The 23,011-nt window shown below is 50.0% G+C and overlaps 2 protein-coding genes across 7 annotated transcripts in view; one reads left to right on the plus strand and one right to left on the minus strand.

Moving 5' to 3' along the window:
* Positions 1–12,736, plus strand: part of EDA (ectodysplasin A) — a 288,904-nt gene extending 276,168 nt beyond the window's left edge. The window contains exons 4-8 of one of the 6 annotated variants that reach the window (XM_019747910.2): positions 1,888–2,067; positions 3,346–3,380; positions 4,262–4,313; positions 7,105–7,235; positions 9,019–12,736. In XM_019747910.2, coding sequence (XP_019603469.1) covers positions 1,888–2,067; positions 3,346–3,380; positions 4,262–4,313; positions 7,105–7,235; positions 9,019–9,270 — 650 coding nt within the window. In that variant the 3' untranslated portion in view covers positions 9,271–12,736. The remainder of the gene's footprint in view (positions 1–1,887; positions 2,068–3,345; positions 3,381–4,261; positions 4,314–7,104; positions 7,236–9,018) is intronic. The other 5 variants (XM_019747911.2, XM_074323702.1, XM_019747912.2 and 2 more) reach the window with 5 other exon arrangements.
* Positions 12,737–13,824: 1,088 nt separating this feature from the next.
* Positions 13,825–19,752, minus strand: AWAT2 (acyl-CoA wax alcohol acyltransferase 2). Its single transcript, XM_074323332.1, is given in 10 exon segments — positions 13,825–14,008; positions 14,181–14,357; positions 14,948–15,065; positions 15,323–15,394; positions 15,397–15,520; positions 15,701–15,771; positions 16,148–16,174; positions 16,177–16,306; positions 19,634–19,698; positions 19,701–19,752. Coding segments are annotated over 10 exon segments (1,020 nt in total).
* Positions 19,753–23,011: the final 3,259 nt, after the last annotated feature.

Genomic DNA, 23,011 nt, shown 5'->3' on the forward strand with positions numbered 1-23,011 from the left:
CAGGCTAGGGAAGTTTCCTGACTGCCAGGGGTAAGTCATTTCTCCTCACGGAAGCTCAGTCTTGGGAGGAAACAGAAATCATTGAGGCCAAGCTCCTTATTTCACCGATGGAGAAACTAAGACTCAGGGAGAGGAAGGGATTTGCCCAAAATGTGTCCATGGCAGAATTGGGGCTAATAGCCTTATCTCTTGACTACAGATTCCGTGTCCTTTACACTACGCTGGCTGGAATTGAAACTTGGGCGCCGAATAAGCCTGACTTGGAAGCTACCCAAATCTGAAGGGAGATGGCTTTCCCATTCAGCATCTTGAAATTGGCTAGATCTAGAAACTGGGCAGATCCAGTCTTTGTTGCTAAGTTCAGGGAAAATGCTAAAGCTCCTGCCTCTAGGCCCTTAAGGCTACAGGGACACCCCGGGAGTGGCTCTCTGTGCCTTCATTCCTTTCTTCCCTGGAGACAGGGCCCCACAATGACCCCTTGTTTCATTCCAAATGCAGATGTGCTTAGATGTGGACAACTGGCCTTTTGAGCAACGTTGCCATGGGGATTGGGTTTTCGAACATGCAGAATTATTCTTCAAGGGGGACCTGGATAGGATAGGATTCTCCTGCCTGAGAGTCTGGGGAGCAGGGAGTTGGAGTCAGTAAGGAGGTATGTAAGTGAGACTTGGGAGAGTTATATTTAAAACTAAGAAAGTACGACAAGACACGGTGATGGAGTCTGATACAAGGCTTCCATTCCTGGGACTTGCACAAAATTGTGAGAAAGTGGTGAAGGAAGAAAGGAAGGAGACCACCACCTGTTGACCATCTGCAGTGCTTGAATTGGGCTGCAAGGAGCAGAGGAAGTCAACAGAAGGAGCTAGAGATTTGGATTGAAGACTCAGTTAGCATAAGTACATCCTGGCGGGAATGTTGGAAGGACTGGAATATGGAACGGGGCCAAGACTGTTCTGAAAGGGGGATTTGCTGGGACTCTGAGGAAAGACTCTGGGAAGCTGGATTATTTAGCCTATACAAATGGGGGTTGATAAGTGACTTAATGTCTTTGAGCTCATAGGTTATTATGTGTATGATGATAACTCTTCTTCTCTATCTACACGAAGAATCGAACAAGAGCTTAAACTGCCACAGAAAGGATTTCCGTTAAATATACAGAAGAACTTCCTAACAGTGAGGATGATACACATTGGAACAAATGGGGTTTAGAGATGTCAGCTGAGAGAGCAAAACCTGTCTGCTGCCTCCTCATCACTTCTTTCTACTCCACTTCTCCTCACCCCCTCTCTCCACGCCCCCCTCACAGCCCAAACTCCTATCCGTCCCTCATCCCCAGCTAGCAGCACCTCCATCGCCGCAGCTCCTATAGGAAACCTTCCCGGAGCTGATGTTATCTGTAAGGGCAGGCTGTCCTCCTAGCTTCCTCGTCTCATCTGCATCAAGTCAACTGAACTGGGAAGTAAACATGAAAGCCCAGCTCTCAGTTCTAAGAAGTGACCCGTAGGTCTGGCCCACTTGGTGATTCACATCCTTTGGACTCAGATGCAATGTACCCTCCTGTTTTAAGCCTCCCCTGACGTGATCTCTTCAACATTTGTCCATTCAGGTAGCTTTTCTACTTTACTGTGACTTTGTCTGTTCTCCCACTAGACTAAGCAACTTGACGGCCATTTATTTCTATATATTCAAACTCAGCTCTGTAAATGATTATTCATGAAAGGGCATGGGGGGGGAGAGACAGAGACAGAGAGACAGACGATAAAGGTGTCACCTCTTCAGCAGCCACAACTCCCAGAGGGCTGACTTTGTCATTAGAAGTCTGCAGAACTCTTGACAGTACATTGTGAGTCAATAACTGCAAATATAACATTGAATCTTGTCTTCCAGGAAAGAAAGCAGGACCTCCTGGGCCCAATGGTCCCCCAGGACCTCCAGGACCCCCAGGACCTCAGGGACCCCCAGGGATTCCAGGAATTCCTGGAATTCCAGGAACAACTGTTATGGGACCACCCGGCCCTCCAGGTCCTCCTGGTCCTCAAGGACCCCCTGGCATCCAGGGACCTTCTGGTGAGCTCCTGTTTCTCCACCCCTCAGGCTTCTTCCCAGTACTTTAATAGAGCATGGCTGGGAGATCCTGGGAGCAGTTTCAAATGGTGCTGGTGGCATTGGTGTGCTGTAGGAAATGCAGGTCTCCTGGCTCAGTGTAGAGCTAGGGATTAAACAAGCCAGTAGGGCCTGACCTGCTCAACCCTTCCATCTCAAGCCGTCCCTTCCTCTAGGTTTCTCTGGAATGGGCCAGTAAATTCATATGAGTCTGACACAGAGGCCCTAAGGGATTGCTGGAGTTCTGGTAGGAGATGGATTGGCTCTGCTCCACAAGCTGATGTTTACTTGGAAACAACAGTCTCGTCCCATGAACTCTAAAGCGCCCTCCTCATAGAGGTAGACAAGTAGTCGCTGATGGCCAGGGAGTTAAAGACTTACGAGGCACTTAGGCTATGAAAGAAGCAATCCAGGCACCAAGACCATCCCGTCAAGGAACCAAGGGCTCCTTGCCTCACCACATTGCCCATTTGAATGGCATTCAATCTCTTTGCATCTTTCCCTTTGTGCCCAGAAGGGCATCCAAGAGGTAGAGATGAAGATCCTAACGTGACTAACTGGACTTCACAGGAGTCAGACTGCCTGGGCTGAGGTCAGTTGTTATGTCCCTCTCCTGCTCCCCTCTTGTATCTTGGGGCTTTAAAGAAATGGACTCCTTACAGCTGATTTCTCTGGGTCCAAGAATTCTGTAACAGGACTCAGATTCTTTGACTCACAGTTCACACACAGCTAATCAATATTACTGTGCCCACAAGAAATGCAGTTGGGGAGTTTTTTTACTCAGTTTCCACAAATATTAATTGAGCACTTTCTCCATTTAAGAGCGGTATTACTAAGTGGTCCTTGTTCTTGTGGAGTTTATGTCCTAGAGGAGGAGAGAGACGATTAAAGAAGCAAGACACTTACAAATGACAATGCACTCTATGAAGAAAATTAATAGAAAGGGAGCAAAAGGCTAAAGAAGCAAACAACATCATCCCAGGGCCACACAATGACAGCAATGCCCTCTCACCTGGCTCTATGGGCGCTCGGTGGGACTTGTCTGGGGCCAGCATTGGCAAGAGGCCAGTACTGGGTGCCAGGCCCACTAAAGATGCCGGTCAGGGACAACAGAGAAGGAAGGGGTGTCTCCCACCCCGGGGCGTGGCTGCAGGGAGTCCGGCTCCCTGCCTGTGGCTGCCTGGGTGAGGGGAAACGGAAGTAGCGAAAGCATGCCCTCTGACGGACGCTCCTGTTTTGCAGGCGCTGCTGATAAAGCTGGAACTCGAGAAAACCAGGTTAGCTGGGAATGGCTCTTCTCCTGGGGAGGAGGGAAGGCCACAGGCTGAGCCACCTGTGAGTTTGCTGCCTGTTAAATTTGTGAGGATACCCTGCAGGTTCTGAGGTTCTCAGAGACAGAAAAGCTTTGCCCCAGGGCCTGCCTTTAGCTCAGGGAACTGAATCTCGCTATGGTCATTTTCCCCATTCCACAGGAGACAGAGTGTCACCATATCCGAGCTCAGTAGTCAGTTGAAATGAGCAGCCAGACAGGCCTACTCACCTGGGCCTCTGAGTCCCCAGCCACCCAGACACCTTGTCGACACTCAGACTGCCCTCAGACCCCCCGGGATCAGGAGCTTAAAAGTTTAAGAGTATGTCCTTGAAAATCAGCCAACCAGCTCCAGGCCAAGCCCAGCCTTAATGGCCTGAAGGGCTCCTCCCTCGTCTTGGAGCTTCCTAATCTGTCTCTATTGGCAGGTTCTGCTGCCTTCCCTTGTCTCATCTCAGCCTCCCTCTCTACAGCTGTGTGGCCACAGTTAAATCTCCACAGCTGCACAGTGCTGGATGGCTTGCAGGGCAATTTTGTATCCATCACCTCATTTGATCTTCAAATATCCCTGTGAAAGAGGCCAGACAGAGATTCTTATAATCCCCATTTTATGGGTAGGGAAATGAGGCTCAGAGGCACTACATTCGGCTGAGATCACATAACTAGGAAGAGACAGAGCTACAAAATCATATTGCCGTCTAGTAGCAATGTGCTCACGAGCATCCTACAGACAGGGGAGAGGGACCAGAAGTGAGATACGGAAGGAGACAAGAAGTCACAGGTGCAGACATGGAAACTGGTGGTCGTTTCTCCTAGTGACGCCTCTCTCTGTCCTTCTCGTCCTCCCAGCCCGCTGTGGTGCATCTGCAGGGCCAAGGGTCAGCAATTCAAGTCAAGAATGGTAAGAGTCCGAGTCGCTTGTCTCTAAGGGGAGCGTCCACAGGGTCACCCGGCCTAGCTCCTGCCTGCCCCCAGGTACCCTTGGCACTAAGGGCCCAGCCTCTACTCCATTTTGCCCTCTGCTGTCTGCCCTGGGTAATTGCTTGCACCAAGGCCGGTTGCTACACCCAAATTGTAATTAGAAACACTGATGAGGAGTTGAAAGGGACTTGAGATGTCATCTAGACCTGGAATTCTTGGCAGATGGAGGTCATTTCCACGTCACCATGAGGAGATGTGTAGTTTGGTCAACATGTTCACAATACACATTAGAGAAGGTAAAACGACATATACTTCAATCCTTGTTGTCTGATGGGTCTGCACAGAAAATGGGTGGAGGGAGTGTTTCAGGGAGTACGTGATGCCTTGTGTCTACAAAAAGGGGGAATATGTTTAAGGAGGTTAAGAAACATTGACTTAATGTAATCCCTTCGTTTAAAAGATGGGGAACCAGAGTCCCAGAGAGATTGGGTAATACCATAATAACTCACACGGCCTTATATTTGTGTGGTATTTAGTTTTCAACATGCTTTCTTTGCTTTTTATTTTATTTTTATTTAGGGGGAGAAGTAGTTTTCAGTTTATCAAGTTATTATATAAAAGACTTATAATGATGTCTCCTCCTTTTTAATTATTTATTTAGTTTTGCAGTTACAGTTGCCATTCAGTATTATTTTACATTAGTGTCAGGTATACAGCGTACTGGTCAGACATTTATATAATCATGCAGTGATTCCCCCGATTAGTCTAGTTGCCACCTGGCACTATATGTAGTTATTACGATATTATTGACTATATTCCCCATACTGTACTTGACATCCCCGTGACCATTTTGGTAGCTGTCTTTTATTTGATCCTCGTGACAGCTCTATGAGGTAGGTATTAGCTCCTTCTTACAGAGATAGAAACTGAAGCTCAGAGAGGTTAATGAACTGGCCCAAGGTTTCAGCTGGGATTCAAAACCCTATCTGTCTGACTCTTTCCGCTGCACTGTGCTACCGCAGTGATGTGTGGGTACACTCCACTGAATGATTAGCTTTAGTGTTTTCCTCAAAGAGATATGAACATTCATTAAAGAACAGTGCTTTGAAATAATGTCCAGACCCCAGGGTACACAAAGCCTAAAATGCATGAACCCCCAGGAACCTTGAGAAGCAGCAAGCCAGCCAAGATGCCAGGTGTTTACAGAGCTCGGAGGGGATGGGAAGGGCTGTGAGTGCAGACAGAATAAATGAGGGTTCAGAAACCTGCTGCATGGGGACAGCTTTGAATAGCCCAGTCAATCCTGAACTGGCTGGGCCAAGCTTCCTTAATGACTGGCCTTGGCTGCATCCTGGACTGCCACCTGTATGCCTGACTGAATAGCCTCAGAAATATAAGTAGGAACAGAATGGCACCAAAACCTAAACAGTCCTGCTGGGACCAGGTGCCTTGGGCCCCAGGGCCTTGGCTGGGCCGTGATCACCACCTGTCCAGGAAGGAGTGAGACAGGCAGGAAATAGATTTGTCTGGGTATCTGGATGGGTGGCCTGTGTTTATTCTGTACCAGAAGCAACTGATTTTGCTCCCATTACCACATCACAAGTTCCAACCCGTCTATGCTGATCTGGAGTTACAAGGAGCAGAAGTGAGGGGTCAGGGGTAGGAGGACGTCATGCAGAGCAGTTTCAAAGGGCCTGAAGCAGGACTCCTCCTAACTCCTAACCCATCTATTTATCACCTCAAGGGAAGATGGCTGCCTTTTCCAGAAGGCCAGTTTCCTCACACCTCAGAGAGGGAGGCCTCCTGAGACTTGCCAAGGATGAATGTTGGAAATGTAATTTCTTGGGTGAAGAATGGTTCCAAGGGGGAAAGACCCAATGGGCTTCTACTCCCTGCTGTAGTGGTGGGAAGGCACCACCCCATTTCCACGGGCTGGAAAGGAAAACTTTTCTTCCTCCACCCTCACATGCTCAGTCCCAGTGTCTAGCCAAGGCAATAGGACTGCCCCACCACCCCAAATGGGGTGTGGCGGACAGACAGATACTTTGCCAGGGCTGCTTCAGTTCCCAGACACTCTTGCCACCCCCTTGGCTGGTTCTGATGCTTCTTGGCAGTCTATCCCTCCCTCTCATAAATACTCTTCTCCCCAATGGGGCCTTATTACTGGCGGTCATGCGCTATGGCTGCCATGAAGTCTGACTCACCCCGATGCCTAAGGTTCTCCAGGTAGACAATTCCTTGGGCCAAGCGGTTTCCTGGGGGCCCAGGGAGACTTTGCAGAAAGGAGTGGGAGGGCAGGAATCTCTTAAGGAGAAGGAGAAAATCCATGAACCTATAAGACAGGAGAGGGATTCAGGAGTTGTGGCTGGTGAAATGGAATAATAAGACCTAGCCTGCCACTCAGTGTCGGAAGTTTGCCTGTGCAGGCCTCAGAACAACACAGAAAATAGGTCAGGGTGCCCACTCTCTTCTTACTCCCCACCCCGAATTCCAGCCAGAAGGTGTTGGTTCAAGACCCTTCCAGATGGAGGGGTCAGCAAAAGACAGAGGAAGACAGACTCCAGACCCCAGGGGCCTGAGGCCAGCCTGGCAGCTGCTTTACAAACAGAACACTCTCTCAGCTTCCAAATACTGTTCTTGAAGCTTGGCCTCCTGGGCTCTCCAGGTTGCACTGGGAGAGGGGCGGGGGTGTGTACTGCTTGCAAGTTTTTGTTTCTGTTGCCCAGATTATTCTGACATGTACTGAGTGACTGCCCTTCTCTCATACTGAGATCTTTCAGGTGGAGTGCTCAATGACTGGTCTCGCATCACTATGAACCCCAAGGTGTTTAAGCTACATCCCCGCAGCGGGGAGCTGGAGGTACTGGTGGACGGCACCTACTTCATCTATAGTCAGGTAGAAGTGAGTACGGTCTTAGGCCTAACTCTTCTTATATCCAGAATGCAGATCCGGTGCACGCCACATAGGGGCACTGTGGAGCCAGCCAAGACCAGCCAATGGCTAACTTCCTGCTTTGGCGGGTGAGGGGTCTGGGGGGCACCGCACTGGGAGGGATTTGAAAGGAGGAAAGAGAGAGGGAGCTGTTTTGTTCTGTTTTTCCTAGCCAAATATCATTGAAAAACTGAAAAGAGGTCCCTACCACACCCTGCCATCTGATCCCCTCCTGCAGGGCCCCAGGCCCTTGTTTCCCCTGCTAAGCTGTTTGGTTCTACTGCCAAACTTGAACTCTGTCTCAGTACATTCTCTGAAAGGCAGTTCCAGAGCTGCTGAGAACCCCACACACACATCGCTAGCTTTATAATGAATAGTGCTCTCCACCTCAAAAAGATTTCTGACTGTCTTTCCTTCCTGTCTCGCCCATTTGTTTCTCTACCTTTCTGTTTCTCTGTTATTCTTGCCTCCTTCCTCCTGTCGTTCTCCCAGCCCTTTTCTCTTTCTGTTTTTGACTTTGTCCTGCCCGGGGCCCACTCCCCAGGTCTGCCAGTGCCCGTCCACTTCCACCCCTGCTGGTTGCTGCCACTGGGTGGCTCCTCAGAGCTAGAGATAGCTGAACCTTGAGGTTAGCACTTCTGTGGGCGGACATCAGGCAGGCAGATGGACAGGAGGACTGTGGAGCCAGCACAAGGGTCTCACAGGAAAGTGGCCAGAGTAGGTGGGTTAACAGGCCTTTGCTAAGCTCACCGAGCATCCTGGCACAGATTGGGACCTGATCCAAGAAATTACGTGGCAGCTGAATATACTACTCCCTCCTGAAGAGCCTGTGAAGGAAACAACGCTAAGAGATTTAGGGTGACAGATGAGGTTCCCAATCCCCAGGGGGCGCATGGATGTAATCCTAATGTCCTATAGGCTGTTTGTCCTAAACTCCATTTGGTGGGGGAAGGGTTCAAAGCTTGCGGTGGGGTGTGAGGGATAAGGGTAGTGAAGGATTAAAAAACTTTAATTTTCTGGGCCTAGGAGAGAATTGGGAGTCGCCTCAGGCAACTCGATGCAAACGGAAAATCCCCTTCCCACCCGGCCTTTGAGCATAGGTTAGCACTTCCTTCTTGCCACAAAGTAAAGTTAGGGGCCTGGGTTTTACCCTTCCAAATTCTTTATCTCATTTGTGGTGGATAGCTCTCCATGTCTCTCGATCTGTTTCCTCACTCATCAGACAAGAGGGCCAAGGGACACTGAGAATCAGTGAAAGAAATTCAGCCACAGAGCAGGGTGGGGCATTGCAAGCTGAGTGAGCGGCCGCCATTAAAGAGCTGAAGAAATAGGAAGTTGTCACTGTTCCCTCTATAGGAAATCAGTGACTTCTAAGTTAATCAGCAAATAGTCCTTGGGACTTGAAACTTGCAGTGAGTTTGTATCTGTCTGTGTCTGTAGCACTGACAGAGCACCTGATGTGTGCAGGGCACTGTGCTTCATGCCAGGGTGGGGGAAGGGGGGTTAATGGGAGGTAAAGAGGCCAATGAGGCGTGGTCCTTGCCCTCACAAAGGGTGTGCTGTTGGAAAAGAGGTTTACTCAGCCACCCGAGCCCCATGAAGTGGGGGAAGGACAGTGAAAAATTCTGCCATCCCGCCTTTCCTGTTGGCTAACTAGCACGCCTTCCCAGGGAAAGTCCCATCCGTTGGTCACAGGGGAGGGCCCCACCATTTTCCTCTCTCCCCCAATCCCTTCTTGTTGCCTCTCACCCAGGTGTACTACATCAACTTCACGGACTTTGCCAGCTATGAGGTGGTGGTGGATGAGAAGCCCTTCCTGCAATGTACCCGCAGCATCGAGACAGGCAAGACCAACTACAACACATGTTACACAGCGGGTGTCTGCCTCCTCAAAGCCCGGCAGAAGATCGCTGTGAAGATGGTGCACGCCGACATCTCCATCAACATGAGCAAGCACACCACCTTCTTTGGAGCCATCAGGCTGGGCGAGGCTCCTGCATCCTAGACTCCCCGCGATTGGCCCCGCCCGTGCCCCTGCCCCAGGTTTGGGAGCTGGGAGCCCCAGAACCTCTAAGTGCTGCTGTGGAGTGAGGTATATGGGTGTCGCAGCTGCAGAGAGAAATACCCCACTGCTATTTATTCTCCAGTGACTCCAAGATGACAAGGCCTGCTTGCCTTTCCAGAATGACCTTGAGTTCACAGGACAGTTGATGGAGGCCCAGGGATGACATGACACAGAACCTTCTTCCTTGGCTCCATGTTGACTCTTCAAGCTCAATGTCCCTGTGTCAGAGTTACCGTTTGTTGCACTACAGTGAGGGTCCAGGGCAGCAGGCAAGAGAAAGCAGAGGTGTACTCCAGACTGAGGGGGAAATGTCCAACCCTAAGAGGGCTGCTGCTCCTCTCTAGGGTGGGGGTGGGGCACGGGTGGGTGACAGGGACGTGTTGTGGCCTAAGGAGATGGGCAGGGAGGGGAAAGGTGGGTGCCTGTGGCAGAGACCAAGGGAGAAACCTGCCAAGCGGGCATCCTCGCCAGCTCTGTGCCGCAGCCAGCCAGAGGGTCAGAGAGCTCTTCCCACTCAAGCCAAGAGCCACGTTGCAGCAGCTTGCCAGGCTTTGGGGACAGGAGGTGTGCTCTTCCTTGGAGCGGTTGCAAGGACTGGCCACAAACCTGCCTGCATGAGAACCTGAAGCCAGACTTAGGGCGACATGTGTTTCACTTTGTTTACAGCTGTGCTTCAGGCTCAGAAAACTCCCTGGGTCCCCTCCCAATTGCCCTCCTCCCAGCCCGACTAGACCTCCTGTCTTCTTTCTCCACAGAGCCTACCTCTGTCTGAGACAGGTGCCTAACCTGGGACCTGTGCTTATGTGAGTCTGGGATGCTCTTTCTATTACCTGGGCACAGAGAATCTTCCATTTAAGATTTAAGCAACACAAATGTTCATCTAGTCTCGTTGTTTGGGGGGCCAAAGTGTTAGACTGAATGACCTCCAGAAGTCCCTTCAAGTCCTAATATTTATGCAGCTACCTTAATAGCCTACTTAAATTCCAAACCCTGGCCTGCCGCTGGGCCTTGGCAAGGCAGAGCTTTTCTGCCTGACCCAGAAAGGACAAGAGGTGGGAATAGGACGGCATTTTCTTCCAGTTTGCTACAAGTCAAGAGGTCATTAGCCCAGGCCTTACCTGAAAGGGCAGCTTCTCACCAGATCATATGGTGGGACCATTCAAGGGTCTTACTTCTAAATGCCTGGGCCCAGCCTGCTCCTGGGTGCTGGGTGTAGCCCAAAGCTGGGATGTCTGGTCTTGTCCACTCTGCTACTCTTGCTCCTGAAATAAGTTTCCTTTTGAGGAGATGGGGAATAAGTTCCTTCAGACAGCTGAAATTTACCACGAACAACAGGTACTCATGCCTCAGCTGTGCCTTCCTTTCTAAGCAACTGCACTGCTTGGTCTTTCACTTGTCAGGGCAGGAGGTGATGGGCTACGACACCATTGTCTTATTGTTAATGTCAGTCTTGCAAACCCAGGTGAAGCAAACGTGAGGCATGTGTCTGACCCCAGCTCCTATCAAGTGCCTTCGACAGTCCTCATTTGTAGCAGGAGCACATGAGAATTTCTCCTTAAAGTTTAGAAAGTATTTCTCTATTATCTCCTTTGATAATGTTACAAATCCCGTTGTGTAGACGAGGCGCAGAGAGGTTAAGTGCCTTGACCGGGATTTCACCCAGTTTAAGTCACGGGTCTGGGGTTCATTCATCCAGGTCTGACTCCAAGACTGTTCCATTGCACTGCCGCATTTTATTGAATTTGGGGTCCAGAGACAACCAATATAAATGGTAACCTGGACCCCAAATCCTTGAGGGTTCTAGGGAGGAACCCAGAGATGCTCATTTTCATCCCTTAATGGTAACACCTGTTCTCTTGGCTGCCAGGGGCTCTGTGGCACAATGGTAGGACATACCATTGGGAAACGGCCATCAGCCTTAGAGCTCTTGTGTTCAGAAGAATCATCTTGGCACCACGTCCAAGCAGCTAAGGCCTTCGCACCCACAGAACTTACACCCCTCATATATGGAGCCCCTACTGCACTGCAAGTGATTACCTTACAGACGGGTTACAGCAGCTGGCCCACCTCCCACAGCTACTAAGTGACTCCTATGTCTTCCGACCATACCACAGACAACTCGGTACCAGCAGGATCACTCAGGAATGGCGGAAAGAGCAAGGACTGGTTCTAAAGCCCAAAGGCTGTGAGGAAGGGAAGGAAAGGGCTTCCTAATTGTGCCCCTAAAGGACATTCTGACACCCATGCTATTCTCCCAATGTGGAGGGCATTGTAGGGGAACTAGGATTCCCACAGGACCCTTTATTCATTGTGAACCCTCAAAGGCTACCCTAGAGGTAGCTGGGGAGCCCTGTTGTAGCCAAGATATTGGCGAAGTATTGAAGCAATTTACTAGTAAGAGAATGTGGAACTAGAGTTACCATTTAGAATTATGCAGTGGGCCAAGGCTGGCATGGACAATGGGACAAGGACACTGGGCAGCTAGCAGATGACAGATTTGAAGGACAATTGCATGGCACAAAAGGCAGCTGTCAGGGGCTGCTCAGATACTGGCTCCCTGGAGAAAGGAGTTTTATATCCCCCTTCATCCTGAGCCACATTTCTTTTGTTGAGCAAGAAAGGGCTAGGAACCCTGGAGGTGAAAAAGACTTTGATTCACATGTGAGTACGTGCGTTTTATGTAGCTTCTGGTGGATGCAAATAGATTCAGAGAACTTTACAGCTAGAAAGGCCCTACGAGGGAATGTAGCCCCACCTACATTCGACCCCTTGTTACTCGTGTGGAAACTGAGGCCCAGAGAGGGCAGGTGGCCTGCCCAAGGTGAATGAGCCACGGCTCGCAGACTCAGCAGAGTGAGGGGGTGGAGCAGTACCTGTCGCACGCAGCCCCCCTCTAGCTCCCACCCACAGACTCAAGGCTGGAATGCTTGGCCCCCTTCAGGAGCCTGGCCAGGCGGGGAGAGAGTGGCTGCAGCCTTCGTCAGAACTCTTCCTCCCCTTACGGCATTCTCCCAGCTCCTGCCCCTGGTCTGGAAGGCTCTGGACTGGCCTAACACCAGGAAGTTGTGAGGCCGCCCTGGTACAGCCTCGGGCCCCATTCCTGCCTGGAGGCTCTCCTAGACCTTGTGAGCACAAAGAAGGAACCGGGTTTTTCCTTTTACTCCATTTCAGGGCTCTCTCCAAGGGGAGGTGGGGTATGTGTCATTTCTTTAATCAGAAAGCTTCCAGCTGGGGTAGGGGTGGGCTTTGTTATGGCCTGGAGCAGGCCCAGTGCTGCTTTGGGGGTCAGCATCCAGTGTGAGATACTGTGTACATAAACTATACATAATGTATATAAAGTGGGATGTAAGTTTGTGTAAATTAATGGTTTATTCTTTGCAAATAAAGCTTCTTTTCCCCTCTGTTCTGGAAATCGGCTTGAGCACTTCCGATGTGCTAGGTGCTTCTTTGTAAGTGATGCCACACATGAGCCGGGGAAAGACCAAGGCACCCATTCCAGAGGGGGCAATAGAGGGATGGTAGTCTGAATTTCCTGTCAGAAAATGCCTCCTCCTCTCTGTGGCCCAGACCACACATCCCATCCCATCACCTTAGGTCTTTTCCTGTAACCCCATGTCGGGTCCTGTGAAAAGGAACACTATCCCGAGGCAGACACAGCAAGGCGTCACCCTCAGCTTGAGGCCGTGTCGTCTATAACAGAAATTTCAGGCCTGGGCCCAAAACAGCTTGGGTAGATCAAGCCTCCGGCTCCGCACGATGTCATCCAGTTTTGTAGATGAGGAGACCAGTGTTCGACGAGTTTAAGTAGCTCACCTAAGGTCACCCTACTGGACTTAATGGTTGTAGAAGTATAATTCTGTGTAGCTTTCCCAATTACAAAGTTCAATTACATTCAATATCACTTGATCTTTCCCAACAGCCTTTGAGGTTAGCAGAGGAGAGATCACTAGTCCCATTTTACAGATGAAGAAACAGACTCAGAGGTGACTGACTGCTCCAGGTCACATGGCTTGAAGGTGGTAGAGCCTGAACTCAAAGCCCACTGGATCTCAAGTCACCCAGTCCTGCAGGAGTCTCGATGCCAGGAGATGGGGCTGCTTAAGAGCTGGAGAAGGAAAGGTGTGTGGGGATCCCAGGCCCTGAAAACAGACTAGTTGGAACAGAAGCAATATCAGAAGGTTGGCTTTTTATTCCGTCCATTGTCTTCCTCAATGCTGATGAATGGCCACATGTGAGGGATCCTAAAGGGCACCTCTCCCCAGGGCCTTCCCCGCCTTTTGCGGCCCTCTCTCATAGCCCCAAAGAAAGGCAGAGAAGAGCTGGAAGGAGGAGAGGTAGGAAAGAGGAAGAGGGGTCCGGCAAACAACCAAACAGCCCCTCGTCATATTGAGGGCTGGCCAAATCGGGAGCAGGAGCCCCATAAGTGATTTCTGTCCCCCTGTTTCTGCGGTTCCACACCTTTCAGCCAGGCTGAGAGGCTGCTGGGGATGTCTGTCAAACTTTCACCATCTCCTGAGTGTCTGAGCTGTCAAACTTGACCTTGTGCTGGTCGAACAGTCTGCGCAGGGTATCCATATAGAATATGTGGTATTTGTCCACCATCTCCTGGCTCAGCTTCTCAATCTTGGGCACTGGGAGAGGCACGAGGAAGAGAGAAAAGCACCAGAACAGCTCAGTCCTGAGAAAAGGCCTCAGCCCTGAAGCCCAGTTTCACCCCATCTGTCCCCCACCTCATCACTCATCCTGGCCAACCTCCTGTGCACACAGGTGCAGCCTCAGAACTGGATCTAGATCCTAGACAAGGCTGCCAGCAGATGGGCCCACTCACCGATGATGCTTATAGGCCGAGCACAGGGCGCAGCTCCCAGGAGTTCTCAGTGAAGTCGCACCCATAGAAGGCACGAGGATAGATGTGTGCCATACTGTGGAACCACTTCTGGAAGCAATCGACCAAGCCTCCGGGAGTGAAAATGTACTGATTGTAGAGGTCTGTCTCCCCAAAGGCATAGGCCGGGAGTAGAGCCCCCCTGCAGAGGAAAGGCATGTCCTTTGTTAGCCAGAAAGGAAGAGACCCTGCTGAAAGCAGACATGCTCCCCGCTATTGGAGCCTGGATCTGCCTATAGGCTCCTCAGCCCCTAACTTAGCTAGGCCTAAGTTCAGGCCAAGTGGGAGGGCCTCAAGGTCTACCCCAGACTGTCTGTGGGGGCAAAGTAGCAGCAAGCTAAAGGAAACATGCCCCAACTCTCCTGGGAACCCACAGATCTAAAACACTGGAACACGAGCCAAGGAACATTTCATTCAGCTTGCGTCCCTTTAACCCACACGGTAATTTCAGCTCTCTCTGAGATGGGGTTGCACCTGATCACCTTTCACAGAGGGACCGCCCCAGATCAGAGGCTACTGTGAGGGACACCAGGTTCAGGACGGGCCCTCTAGCCTTTCTTCATAAGCAGAAATTGCTCCAGGACTGAGCCCAGGGTCTACAACACAGAAGCAGCTGTCCACCTCCCTTTTTGGGTATCATTTCCTTAAAATGCCTTCACCTTCCCTGTTGGACTTGTGGACCCTCCCCCAGTCTGGACCAGAAGTATCCTTACCCATGCTTAAGGACCGTGCACACAAAGCAGAGTGGTAGAGCCTGGCAAGCTGTGTCTGCACTCAGCCAGCATGTTGCCTGTGCCTTTCTGGGTAAGCGGACAGTCCATGGGGGACTGGCTCACAGAGCAGGCCTCTGGCAGGCAGAAAAAGCCGAAAGGTCATTGGCTGCTTCCCAAACCTCCTAGCTTTCTTTTACCTCTTCAAAGGAGGGGGGACCATCATATCAGGCAAGTGAGCCTGGGGCAGCTTGTTAAGACCAGAGGGAATCACAGACTTGGCCTTGCTCTCACCCACTCCCCCAACACTTCCTCCTCAAGGAGCCATTTTCATTTTGGCTTTAACACTAGGAGACAACTCACCTGGCATAGTCAGGTGAGGAAAGAGCCAACTCCCTAGACATGGCATAGTCTCTGAGGAAAGACACCCAGAAAAAGGCTCCCACTGTGAGCATCTAAGGGGTGATATCGGGAAGATCATGGAGAAGCCTGAGGTGTTTGTGGCAAAGTGGCCAAAGCATGAATATGACATGAGCCCATGAGGGTGGCGGGCAAGGACGTAGTTACGGCTGGGGGAGATACAAGTCTTCAAAACCTGTGGAGTCAGGAGGGGCATGGCACGGAAGAGGTCTGCTATGTCCGGCCATACAGGTCGGGTAACGCACAACTCCGGGGGTCATCATTTACGTGGGCCTCTATGTGCATGATGTCCCTGACCCCCAGCCTGACCCAGCTTCTAGCCCTGGGGCCCAAGTGGGGATCTGGGGCTACTCACCTGGAGTGGGAAGTATTCATGGTACTGTTTCCATAGGCACCAACACCTCACCCAGGTAAACCAGCAGCCACCTGAAAACGGAGCCAATGTAGCCAAGTTTTGCCACCCCCATTTTCTTCTTGAGAGTCCTTCTGGGGCTGCCACAGGGAACTGTCACACCCTGCCACTTCCTGGCCTCTAAAATGATGACCGGGATGGGCTATGGTACATCAGGGCCAAGATAGGACAAGCCTAGCTTTGCTTCACTAGCTGCCCTCCCCAACCCACTACAATTCTGATCTGGGCCTTTCTAGCACCTTGAAAAGACCCATCCCCTCAGCTTCTCTAGGTCAGGGAGGGACAGGCTGAGGGGCTACCTGGGAATTGGCCAGAGCCTCTCAGGATTATAGGAAGAGAAGAGGAAAGAGCACGTGGCATGTGGCAACACAGCCCCAGCAAGGCCCTTACCTCGCTCCGGGGTCTTCCAGGCAAAGCCAGCCAGGTAAGAATGAGCACAGTGACAGGCCAGTAGGGCGTGAACACCACCAGGTACAGGTTGAGAAGGATCACAGTGGTTGTATCAGTGAGTTGCAAACAGTCCCTAACACTTGCCCTCCCTCCGGGGTTCTGTCCCCACCAAGGTGGCACACACTGTCACCCATGCTCACTCATTCAACGTTTTCACATGCCCACGTCCCCAGTTCCCCACGTGCTCTCTGGCCTAGGAAATGTGTTTTAGGTCTAGAAGGCAAGGTGTTTTCCTCCCCAGCTGTACCCCAGGCAGTAAGCCCTCTACGCCCCAGGACCTGCTCCAGCACTGCTCTGGGCGGCGTTCAACAAGAGCCAGTAGTGGGTCACACTGATGTGGCCACCAGAGGTTGGGAGTCCCAGAAAGACAGAGGCAGGAACAGTTTGCCTCCAACTAGCACTTTCCATCAGTGGAGAGAATACCAGTGAGAAGACCCACCTCCAGCTAGGTTGGGAGTACACACGCCGGCTAGGATAGAGTCAAGTTTGGGGCTGTGTTAAGTTCCAATAAGATCAGGAACACTGTAGGTTAGAGTAGTTAGGACAGACTTAATGGAGATGACTCATAGGGAAGCACACTCTCTTAGAATTATTCCTGGACTGTTTTGAAAATCGCCGTGAGTAAGACTGTGTGAGAGAAAAATGGGTCAAAATAAAGGTGAGAAAGGATAGAAATTGAACATGGCAGATTGAACACAAGTTTTTATATTGACTCCTCGAGGGAGCCTCATGAAAATTACCATAAGAATATTTTAAAAGATGTATATCCACAAGGAGAAAGAGAATTAGAGAGATGCCACTGGTGGGTTAGAGATACCAGCAAAATGTTTGCACGCTGGAAAGTATAAGGAGGAGGGAGCAACTGACTTCGAACAAAGAGAGCTGAAAGCTAGTTACCTGCCAGGGCAATGCCTACAAGAGCAAACCCGGGAACGACTCAGAATTTGGAGCCACCAGGTGTCACAAAAAGCAAGTGTGACGCTCAAGGCTTGATTGAAAGTCTATCAAAGAAGTACTTACAACGTATGAAAAGATGCTCAACCTAACTCATGGTTAAGGAAGTGTGAAATAAGGCTACAACTCATTGTTTCCCTATCACTTTGGCTTGGAGGAAGTAGTGTGCATGAATTCTCCATCCTTTGTCCTGCCTCTGCTGTGCTAGTCTCTGAAGCCACATTTGACAGCATCCCCATTTGGAGGGACCTCCATCAGCCTGCACCTTAGCATCCACAGGGAACAGACTCCCGCCAACCTGTGTTGGACGTTCAAGATGAACAAGAAGTAAACTTTTGCTAGGTTTGCTCCTGAGATTCCAGAGTTCATTTGTTACCACGGCCTACCTAGGCCATCCCAATGAATACACTTGGATATGCCCATTTTACAAATGAACAAAGCAAGACTCAGAGAGAATACATAACTTGCTAATGGTGTGGAGATAGAAAGCAGTAGAGCTGGCATTTCAACGTAGGCAGCCCGGCTCCAGAGGCTGTGTTGTTAATACCCATATTTCACTGCCTCTTGGCCATAGGTGTGTGCCTATATATGTGCATGCACGTGTGTGTCTATAAATTCTGGCTATATACTCAGAAAACCTTTAACTGCTCTGAAAAGTGTGACTAGTGATGGATTGAGGAGGGACACCAAGCCCCTCCCTCCATGTGGCCTGGCTAGAGTGGCCTTCAATAAATGGCCATGCTTTCGCCAATGCAGTGTCAGCTCCTAGCCTTGGGGACTCTGCTCTCTGTGAGAACATAGTGGCGTTGAGGGCTGGGGGTGAGCCAAGTGTGTGGCACTAGGACAAGAATTCAAGAAAGACAATAGGACAGAGCCGACCATCCTAAAGCTTCCGGATCAGAACAGGAGCTATACACAGACATTGGTTGCAAGTGCCACGAGGATGCTGACTCTGGTTTCTGAGGAACCTGGAGCCAAGGCCAAGGAAGAAAGTGGCCTTGTTAACAAAGCAGAAAAAGCCCCAGCCCAGACAGCGAAGCTGCTCTTCCTGAGAACAGTAGCAGCAAACGGCAAAGCTACGGCCCATTTGGAAAAGCAGGTGCTGAAACAGTCCACCTCCGAAAAGACCCCTTCCGGCAGACTCACCTCAGACTTTTCTGAGCCCTGGTAGCTGAAGGGATGAGAGTTAGGACAGCTGCCACTGCAACCAGACAGTAAGGGACTCAGCCCTCACTGAAGAGCGTGCCCCCAAAGCCGCCGCCACATGGATGGGGCATGCAGAAGCCCAGCGGGGCCCTTGTCCTCAGAAAGAGGCCATTCTGATTGGCTGTTTTTCACGTTTCATCAGGACTTTTTACGTATGCAGAAGGCCTGGCTTCCTCCTTCCTCTCTGGTCTAGCATGTTCTCCAAGGCCACGTCCATACCCACCCTCCCAATCTGCAATGAGTTGAGGACATGCAAGAGGTAGGGAAAGGAACCCATAGGCTAGAAGCAGGTTGAGCTCCCAGGCCGGCTCCTCCACTTCCCAGCTGTGTGACCTTGGCCAGACCTTATTCTACATGAACTTCAGCTTCCTCATCTGAACAATGAAGGTTATTGGACACATGAGGTACTTAGAACAGTGCCTGGCAGGAAAAAAAGAAAACGAGTGCAATACATGTTCGCTAATACTGTGTGCGTGTTGGCTATCATCAGGAGTGTGTAGTCATGAGGATGTGTTATTATATATAATAATAGTCTCTGCTCATAAGGTCGGCATGAGGCTAAAATGAAATAATAGCTGTGAAAATACCTGGTACAAAGTACCTGATGCATATGAATTGCTTTCTTCTGGTCTTTTCGGCTCTGACTGCCTGTCATTCCTGGATTAACATTGCTCTTCTCAGCACTGGGGGGTCCTGGTACCCACCCCATCAGGCCTCTAAAGCCTCCATTCCCTGTTCTCTAGCCCACCCTCCCTATTCAGTGGCAAGCCCCAGGCTCACAGAGCCTGCCAGCATTCTTTCTTCGTGGATATCATACAAGGTCATTTAGTCCATGCCCCCTGCCTCCAGCCAGCATCTAACTCACTTTCACACAGTGTTTGTGGCAGAGATGCTGGGACATGTGGATTCATAGGTGAACGATTTCTTGTGGCCCAGAGGTTTGCAGAGCTTCCCTCTGTCACCAGGACAACTGTCTCCCACCAACGCTCTGCTCAAGCCCCTGCCATTGCCGTTAAGCCCTTTCCTTGGCTAGCCTCAGTGGAACTGCCCTCCGTGCCACAGTGTAGACCCAGGACGGTTCACCATACACATCTGCAGCAAGGCTCTCACACACACGTGTACGCACACCCCTGCATAGGCACTCACAGATCCCACGAGTACCATGCCCACGTAAGTCAGGCTAGAGGCCAGGGGGACCAACCATCTTCATTTGCTGGGAGCAGTCCAGGTTTTAGCATCACAGGTCCTGCTTAGTCCCAGGCAAACCCAGTTGGTCGCCCTGTCAAAGGCTGAAGACTCACTGATAACCAAGATGCTGAGAGCCCACTGGGAATAGCAAAGACCTCCAGGGCAGCCTTGACGTCCTTCATGGGGGGCAAGACCATGATGCCCAGGGTCCAGTGGCTCCAGGTAAGTGCTGTTCGGCTCGGGGGCCTGTGTTGTTTCCTCTCGTCATTCTTTCTTCTCCACCCCCTGCCTAGTCTCCCCACCCCTCCACAGGATCACAGGACTCCATGCTACCTCTGCTTGTCCAGTTCCTTTCAGCTGCCTACCCACCTGCACTTGTACCCACTTGGACATGGCCTGGGCTAAGATTGTGACACCCCCTTGCACACCTGCATAGACAAGTGTGGATGAAGCTGTGGTGTGGGAGGTGAGTGGGAGTGGGGGTGGGGCTGATGGGAGCCTTCAGAACCAGTGTGGCTGGAGGAGCGGCAGGGAGGAGCCAGCATTCCTGTTTCTGAGGCCCAGCTGTCTATGGTCTCTCGGTGACAGTGTGACGGAGGGGAGGAGAGAGGCCACAGGCCAGCCTAGAAAGACTTTGGCCTTTTGGTCAGTCTAGGAGAACTCACTAGTTTCCAGGAACAGATAGCAGATACAAGTGTATAGTAGGCACTGAATACATGTTTTATTGAATAAGCAAACAAATGTGACTACATATCAAGTTATTCTGTGTACATGAAATTCTAGAACAAGTAAAACAAACCTATAGTGAAAAAACCCAGAGCACTGGTTGCCTCTGCTAGGGGATTGACTAGGAAAGGATACGGTGGAAATTTTGAGGGTGGCAATGATGTCCTCTATCTTGAGAGAGCTTTTGAGTTACACAGGTCAAAAAACCATTTGTTCTAATAAACCTAGTATCTATCTGACAGCATACAGTTATTATCATATTATTGACTATATTACCTATGGTGTACTTTACATCCTCGTCACTGTCTTTATAATTGACATTTGGTACGTCTTAATCCTTTCCCTTTTTTTTTTTTTTTTTTAATTTTATTTTATTAAATTTACTAGGTTTATTAGGGTGATCACTTCATAAGTTATATAAATGTTTAACCACTATGTTGTACACCTGAAACTAATATAATATTGTGTGTCAACTGTAATTGAAAAAAAAAAATTTTTTTTAAATAGAAAAAAAAAAACCCATTTGTCAAGCTCAACAAATACACACTTAAGATATGTGCATTTCTCTGCATCTAAATTTTATCTGTAAACAAATATTGTATTCATTAATGCTTAAGTGTTTGAGGATGCAGATTACTGATGGCTGCAATTAACTCTGAAATGCATATAGGATATATTGATGGATGGATTGAGGGGTGTGTTGATGGTAGATGCGCTAAATCAATATAATGAAATATCTATACAATCTAGTTGTGGGTTGTTCACTGTACAATTCTTTCAACTCTTTTGTAGATTTGAAAATTTTGTATAACAGGATTTTGCAAAATCTTTTTAAATGTGGTTTCTCCACATGTGTACCATGCCTATTGGCCTTTGTGTGTGCATCTATATGTACAAAGGTACATGTGTATCTCATCGTCAATACGTGCTTATATTCTACATCAGTAGGTGGCATCTCCAGGTATGTGTCGGTGAGCTAAGGCGATGTGTGAGTGTGAAAGCATCTCAGTCCAGCCAGGTGTGTGCTACGGGCCAATCAAATGAAAGTGTGACAGGCAGAAAGCGTTTCTCAATGCAGCACATGATCAGCGAGGGCATAGTACATGACAGGAACTGTTCCAGGCAGCTGTGTGGTATTAGTGAGCAAAAGAAATTTAAAAATTCATGCTTTCGTGACATTTACATTCTGGTAAGGAAAGACAGATGATAGAAATTGGTTAATTAATAAACAGATTATATAATGTGTTATAAAGTGCTATGTTCTAAAAAGAGAAAAATCGTTGGGACAGAGTAAGACGGACCCGTTGGAGGGGGGAAGGGATTGGGTAGGAAGAGCAGCAGGTTTTGCAATTTTAAAAGGAGCACTCAGGAAAGGCCACGCTGCAAAAGGTGGCAACTGACCAAAAGCTTGAAGGTGATGACGAAGTGAGCTATGTGGCTGTCTGGACTGTGAATGTTCCAGGCAGAGCACAGCCAGTGCATAGACCCTAAGGTGGGGTGTCCCTGTGGGTTGTGAGGAGCAGGAGACTCGAGCAAAGTGAGTGAGAGGAACTGAGGAGGTGAGGTCAGAGAGCTTGTTGGGGCCAGATGGTGTAAGGCCTTGGCCTTGCACTCTGATTCAAATGGTGAGCCATTGTACAGTTTGGAGCGGACGAGAACTTGTGGTTGCCTCGTGCTTTTAAAAGGCCAGGGAAGGAGGAGGAGACTTATGAGGGGCTAGCACAATATTCCACATGACAGATGATGGTGACTCAGGCCAGATTGGTGCTAGTCAGGATGGTGGAAAGTGGTCAGTTTCTGGATGTCGCCTCTGAAGTAGAGGCTCCACGTGGGTACTTTCTTTTCTGAAGCTCAGATGCCTCTACAGGGGGAGTCCCATTGGTGAGCACCCACCATGGACCCCACTTTGGCCCAGGTAACTTCCTTGCACTCAGCCTGGTCCCATCCAGTTCTGCGGGAAATATGTGCAGAGTGTGGGGTGCAGCTCACCTGCTTGGATGGAATAGTGGTTCTGTGAAGGAGCTGGTAGGAAGTGAGGCTGAAAATGGCGGCAGAGCCAATCTCCAAGAGTCTGGACATGGGGACGAGTTTGGGCTAAATCCTATGGGCACTAAGGACATGAGATCAGCTTCTGAACAGTGATGGTGACTTGTGCCAAATGCCACATCAGGATGACTTTCAGTCACAGGGTAGCTGTCAGGGCCCAGGGGCCCACCTGCCCCCATGACTGACACACAGGTTCACCCTTTTCTCCTCTAGTACCTACTTGCAAGACCAGCTTCACCTCCATGCAAAGTAAGTGGATGGGCTTATGGGACTTTCTCCAACACAGAAAAGCCTATGGGCCTAGCCATTTCTCCCCATTAGACTGACTTGATAGCCCATACCTTATCCAGGCTCCTGTTCAGGAAACTTCTTGAGACTATCCCCTATTGGGGAACAAAGGTCCATAAACACTGAACAAGGTGAATGGCAAGGGATAGAGAAGGCTCTGGCAGATACGAAATAGTCCGTCCTGGCTATCTGGTGTGGAGTTGGGGGAGGGGAGGATGGGGAGAGGAGCCACAGCCAAGATTCTGACTCGGCCCCTGGGTCGATAGTGAGGATGAGGAAAATGGGAGGAGGAGCACTTCTTGCAGGGGGACGGAGTAGATTATAAGCTTAGTTTGGGCCACCATTTGTGAGAGGGGCCTGCAGGACACACAGGCCCTGTGATGGCTAAGCAAGCTC

Source organism: Rhinolophus sinicus, chromosome X (genome assembly GCF_036562045.2).
Source record: "Rhinolophus sinicus isolate RSC01 chromosome X, ASM3656204v1, whole genome shotgun sequence".
NCBI classification, from domain to species: Eukaryota; Metazoa; Chordata; class Mammalia; order Chiroptera; family Rhinolophidae; genus Rhinolophus; species Rhinolophus sinicus.